This window comes from Hylobates moloch, unplaced genomic scaffold (assembly GCF_009828535.3).
Source record: "Hylobates moloch isolate HMO894 unplaced genomic scaffold, HMol_V3 SCAFFOLD_11, whole genome shotgun sequence".
NCBI classification, from domain to species: domain Eukaryota; kingdom Metazoa; phylum Chordata; class Mammalia; order Primates; family Hylobatidae; genus Hylobates; species Hylobates moloch.
In genome coordinates, this window is record NW_026652286.1 from 29,224,993 (window position 1) to 29,230,992 (window position 6,000).

At 42.4% G+C, this 6,000-nt stretch overlaps 1 protein-coding gene across 3 annotated transcripts in view; it reads right to left on the reverse strand.

Annotated features, from left to right (window-relative positions):
- LDHAL6A (lactate dehydrogenase A like 6A) overlaps positions 1 to 6,000 on the reverse strand; it is a 28,491-nt gene that overhangs the window by 14,746 nt on the left and 7,745 nt on the right. For all 3 annotated transcript variants that reach the window (XM_058446448.1, XM_058446447.1, XM_058446449.1), the window contains exons 3-4: positions 3,324 to 3,441; positions 1,621 to 1,794 (exon numbers count right to left, since the gene is read on the reverse strand). In XM_058446448.1, the coding sequence (XP_058302431.1) occupies positions 1,621 to 1,794; positions 3,324 to 3,441 (292 nt within the window). The remainder of the gene's footprint in view (positions 1 to 1,620; positions 1,795 to 3,323; positions 3,442 to 6,000) is intronic.

The following is a 6,000-nucleotide window of genomic DNA, read 5'->3' on the forward strand; positions in this document are numbered from 1 at the left end:
ACGTATCTAGTAACAAAAAGCTGTAAACCATAAAAAATGTAAATGGTTACCTATAAAGGGATGGAGGCTATAGGGCAAAGGGCACAGGGACAGAAGCTGGACCACTTTGAATAATTCCTGTTCTCTAGAATTGATGTTGGAGCCATGTGACTATTTTATAAAACTGTGAAACAAAAGTTAAATAGTTCTTCAGCATTGAAATTAAAATGAATAATCATGCACTCACTCAGTGTTGGTCTGCACAGAGAAAAACTATTCCAAATAATTTTAGAATACAGTAATTTGAATATTTCTAAACTACTAAGCTCCAGACTCATAATCTGTAGCTGTTTGGCATTTCCTCTTGAGTATCATTTCCGGTATCTTGATTTTTCTCCTCTATATGTAATATCCCTGCCTCCTTCCCTCACTGACTCCCACCCGACTGGTAAAGTTACCAACCCAGTTAAACGGAACTACCATCCCTTCAGTTACTCAAAGGAAAAAATCTCGAAGTTATTTTTTATTCCTCCCTTTCTCTGACTACACATAATCTATCAGCAGTCCTGCACATTTTATCTCCAAAGTCTATTTTCAGTTTGTCCACCTTGTAAATGCACCAGTGAGGAGTCTAGTACAATTTTGGGGAGTCAGGCAGTAAACTATAGCCCTACTTTCACTTCTCAAACAGTAATTTGGAAGACAAACCTCAGGCTTTAGAATATAAACCTTGAACTCATATGATTAAGCATATTATCTTCCCATACACACTACTTTTTTTTTTTTTTTTTTTTGACAGGGTCTCACTCTGTCACCCAGGCTGGAGTGCAGTGGCGCAATCATGGCTCACTGCAGCCTTGACCTCCCTGGCTGAAGCAATCCTCCCGCCTCAGCCTCCCGAGTAGCTGGGACTACAGGCATGCTCCACCATGCCCTGATAATTTTTGTATTTTTTTGTAGAGATGGAGTTCTGTCATGTTGCCCAGGCTGTTCTCAAACTCCTGGATTCAAGCGCTTCACCTACCTTGGGCTCCCAAAGTGCTGGGATTACAGGCGTGAGCCACTGCATCTGGCCTCACACTAGTATTTTTTAAAGTCATTATAGTATATACACTGATTACAACTGTGCAAAGTACATATTACACTAACAAAACAAAGAGATTCTGGAATTATATTGGTGGTTTACGATTTAATACTCATTAAATTCTTTTTCTCCTCAAAGTTACTAAACCCACCCCCAAAAACTCCTTCACTGAACAGTGAAAATAAAGTTGACCTATGCAGCCATAAAAAAACAAAATCATGTCCTTTGCAGCAACATGGTTGCAGCTGGAGGCCATTATTCTAAGCTAATTAATGCAGGAACAGAAAACCAAATACTACATGTTCTCACTATAAGTGGGAGCTAAACATATGGGTGCACACGGACATAAAGATGGGAACAAATGACACTGGAGACTACTAGAGAGGGAGGGAGTGAGAGCAGTAAGGGCTGAAAAACTATTACGTACTTCGCTCACTACCTGGGTGGCAGGATCAATCCTACCCCAAATGTCAGCATCACACAGTATACCCATGTAATGAACCTACACAGTGTACCCCCGAATCTAAAAGTTGAAAATTTAAAACAACAAAGCTGACCTGGATTAGTAACAATAAGCAGTTTGCAGTGAGGACTGTATTGGGTAATATTGGGAATCATTAGTTTAAAGATGGACACATTTCGCTGGACTAAATCGAGGCGTGTTTCTCCTTTTTTCTGGCGTGCACCTGCTGTAATAATCACTAGATTGGAGTTTGCAGTGACCAGGTAATCTGAGGAAAGATTAGAAGAAACAATCGATTATGAAAGAAAACATCTGGCATTTAAGTATACTTCCTGTTCACTTCAATCACCACACTGTGTTTACCAAAGAGTGGGTTCCCTTCAATCTTCTTGTATGCCCAGACTACTTTTTAATTTCAGGAAATTAGCACTATGTTTCCCTTGTACAATTTTTTTTAATAATAATAATAAAAAATGTAAGTCATGCGCAGTGGCTCACCCCTGTAATCCCAGCACTTTGGGAGGCCGAGGTGGGTCAATCACTTGAGGTTAGGAGTTCAAGGCCAGACTGATCAACATAGCAAAACCCCATCCCTACTAAAAATACAAAAATTAGCCAGGCGCAGTGGCGGGTGCCTGTAGTCCCAGCTACAAGGGAGACTGAGGCAGGAGAATCACTTGAACATGGAGGCAGAGGTCGCAGTGAGCCAAGATCACACCATGACACTCCAACCTGGGTGACAGAGCAAGACTCCGTTTCCAAAAACAAAAACCACCTAAGTTGGGTACAGTAGTGCACTCCTGTAGTCCCAGTTACTTGGAGGCTGAGACCAAGAGGATCCCTTGAGCCCAGAAGTCCAAGTCCAGCCTGGGCCAACATAGCAAGACACTGTCTCAAAAAAAAAAAAAAACTCACCTCCTAAAATACCTTTTGTATTATTTAGATGAAGAGGTCAAAATAATGGATTACTCTGGCAAGAACGTTTAGAGATAGATGTGGTGTGAACAGACCTTTGAATAGGGAATTGTTGGTTCATTCGTTTGTTCAAATAATTATCTCCCAGGTGCCACATGAATAAAGTACAGTAGTGAAGAGCTTAGGCTTTGGAATCAAACAGAACTGAGTTCAAATCCCTACTACATCACTTTTTTTTTTTTTTTAAGACAGAGTTTCACTCTTGTTGCCCAGGCTGGAGTGCAATGGCGTGATCTTGGCTCACCACAACCTCCGCCTCCCGGGTTCAAGCAATTCTCCCGCCTCAGCCTCCTGAGTAGCTGGGGTTACAGGCATGCACCACCACGCCCGGCTAATTTTTATATTTTTAATAGAGACGGGGTTTCTCTATGTTACTCAGGCTGGTCTCAAACTCCCAACCTCAGGTGATCCACCTGCCTTGGCCTCCCAAAGTTCTGGGATTACAGGTGTGAGCCACCGTGCCTGGTCCTATCACTTTTAATTAACCTTAGTTCAGAGGTACATCATCTCTAAAACAGAGTTGTGCTCAGGATTAAATTATATAAAGTGCTTGGGTCAATGTCTCACACACAGTAGGCAGTCAGTTCATTGTAGCTGTCATGATAACTGCTGTTACTGCTGCTCACAAGGAACTCAGTCTGGTATTGTGGGAAACCTTGCAAAGTACAACCTAAGGAATCTGAACACGTTATGAGAGTACAGAGTAGGGAGCAACCAGCCTTATCTATAAAAACTGGGGAGGTTAAAGGAAATAAAGATGATTTTCTTAGATATTTGTTCATGTATATTAGAATATTTATACTATTTAACTATGACATTAACCTTTGCTGGAGACAATATTTGGCATTTTCATAAAAGGGCTGCCATGTTGAAGATCCATTGTTTCACCCTTCAGTTTGCCTTCATCAACATCCACAAGGACAAGTTCATCACTCAAACCCTAAAAAACATTATTAGTCAAATGGGTGTGAGTGTATCACTTGATTAACTAGAGAATGAAAGAAAATTCTTATATTGGTGATCTATGTCTAGCTTGTGAATTATCAAAATCAAAGGAAACATAATAAATGATCTCATCATTTCATCATGATATAAAAGTCTAAACCAGAAAAAATACAAGTTACAAAGAGGAGCATTTCAGCTCATCACGAGGAAAACAAAAACAGAAACTGCGTAGTAAATAGAACAATCTCTGAAAGTAGTGAACACCCCCATTTTCAATTTCAGCTGAGGCTGCACAGTGATAAGTAGTGCTTCTGCTGAAGGAATTTCTCACCAGACCATGAGCTTCTTGAGACTAGGAAGTCATTCATCCCCAGCCATCTGGTGCTTACTTATCATCCACCTGGCACAGAGGAGCGCAATAAAAGTTTTTTGAATAAATGGTATCTTAGTCCATTTTCTGTTCCTTATAACAGAATACATGAAACTGAGTACTTTATAAAGAAAAGGAATTTATTTCTTACAGTTATGGAGGCTGAGAAGTCCAAGGTCAAGGGGCCACCATATGGTGAGGGCTTTCTTGCTGGAGAAGACTCTGCAGAGTCCCAAGGCAGCACAGGGCAGCACATGGCAAGGAGGCTGGGATTGCTAAATTCAGGTCTCTCTTCCTCTTCTTATAAAGCTACCATTCCCACTCCCCTGATAACCCATTCATCCATAGATTAATCCATGGCAGAGCCCTCATGACCCAGTCAACTCTTAAAGGCCCCACCTCTCAATACTGCCACATTGAGGATTAAATTTAAACGAGTTCCAGAGGGGACAACCATTCAAACCATAGCAAATGGATTAAAATATAAGGCTCCTTCCAACTCAAAAATATTTTAGTTCTATAATCAGACAGTTATTACCTACAGAAACCAATTCATACTATAATTTGTATGACGCTACTTTATACGTAAGAAAGGAGAGAAAATATAGTTCTATTTGAAAAAAAAAAAAAAAACCACTAGAAATGCAAGAAACTGATTCAAATAGTTGCCTAAAGTAGATGCTAAGGAAAGGTTGGATGGAAACTAGTATGACTTCTCCATGTATTTTTTTTATTTTTTTGAGATGGAGTCTCTTGCTCTGTTACCCAGGCTGGAGTGCAGTGGTGCAATCTCAGCTCACTGCAACCTCCGCTTCCTGGGTTCTAGTGATTCTCCTGCCTCAGCCTCCTGAGTAGCTGGGATTACAGGCATGCACCACCATGCCCAGCTAATTTTTGGGTTTGGGTTTTTTTTTTTTTTGAGAGAGAGTCTCGCTCTGTTGCCCAGGCTGGAGTATAGTGGCGTGATCTTGGCTCACTGCAAACTCTGCCTCCCAGGTTCACGCCATTCTCCTGCCTCAGCCTCCTGAGTAGCTGGGACTACAAGTGCCCACCACCACACCCAGCTAATTTTTTGTATTTTTAGTAGAGACGGGGTTTCACTGTGTTAGCCAGGATGGTCTTGATCTCCTGACCTAGTGATCTGCCCGCCTCTGCCTCCCAAAGTGCTGGGATTACAGGCATGAGACACCGCACCCGGCCAATTTTTTTGTATTTTTAGTAGAGACAGGGTTTCACCATGTTGGCCAGGCTGGTCTCAAACTCCTGACTTCAAGTGATCCACCCGCCCTGGTCTCTCAAAGTGCTGGGATTACAGGCATGAGCATTAATCTGCGCCTGGCCTTGTATGTATCTGAATTTTACTTCTACTTTTTGTTTCTGAGACAGGGGCTTGCTCTGTCCCCCAGGCAGGAGTACAGTAGCATGATCATGACTCATTGCAGCCTCAACTGTCTCAGGCTCAGATGATCCTCCCACCTCAGCCTTCTAGGTAGCTGGGACAACAGGCACCTGCCACCACATCTGGCTAATTTTTGTATTTTTTGTAGAGATGGGGTTTCACCATGTTGCCCGGGCTGATCTCAAAGTCCAGGACTCAAGTGATCCGCCTGCCTCAGCCTACCAAAGTTACAAGCATGAGCCCATGCCCAGCCTAGTGTTTTTTTGTTTTGTTTTTTTGTTTTTTTTTTTGAGACGGAGTCTCGCTCGTTGCCCAGGCTGCAGTGCAGTGGCACTATCTCGGCTCACTGCAACCTCCACCTTCCCAGGTTCAAGCGATTCTCCTGCCTCAGCCTCCCGAGTAGCTGGAATTATAGGTGTCTGCCACCATGCCTGGCTAATTTTTTGTGTGTTTTTAGTAGAGACGGGGTTTCACCATGTTGGCCAGGCTGGTCTCAAACTCCTAACCCCATGATTTGGCTGCCACAGCTTCCCAAAGTGCTGGGATTACAGGCTTGAGCCACTGCACCTGGCCTTACTTTCAAACCTTGTAAATGTATTACCTTTTAACTACATATTCTTTTTATCTTTATTACATAATAAATTTTTCCTTGGAGGAAAAATAACACCTTTGTGTTAGTGCTTAGAAGTAAATGATCAAGGCGGGACATGGTGGCTCACGCCTATAATCCCAGCACTTTGGGAGGCCAAGGTGGGTGGATCACGAGGTCAGGAGTTCGAGACCAA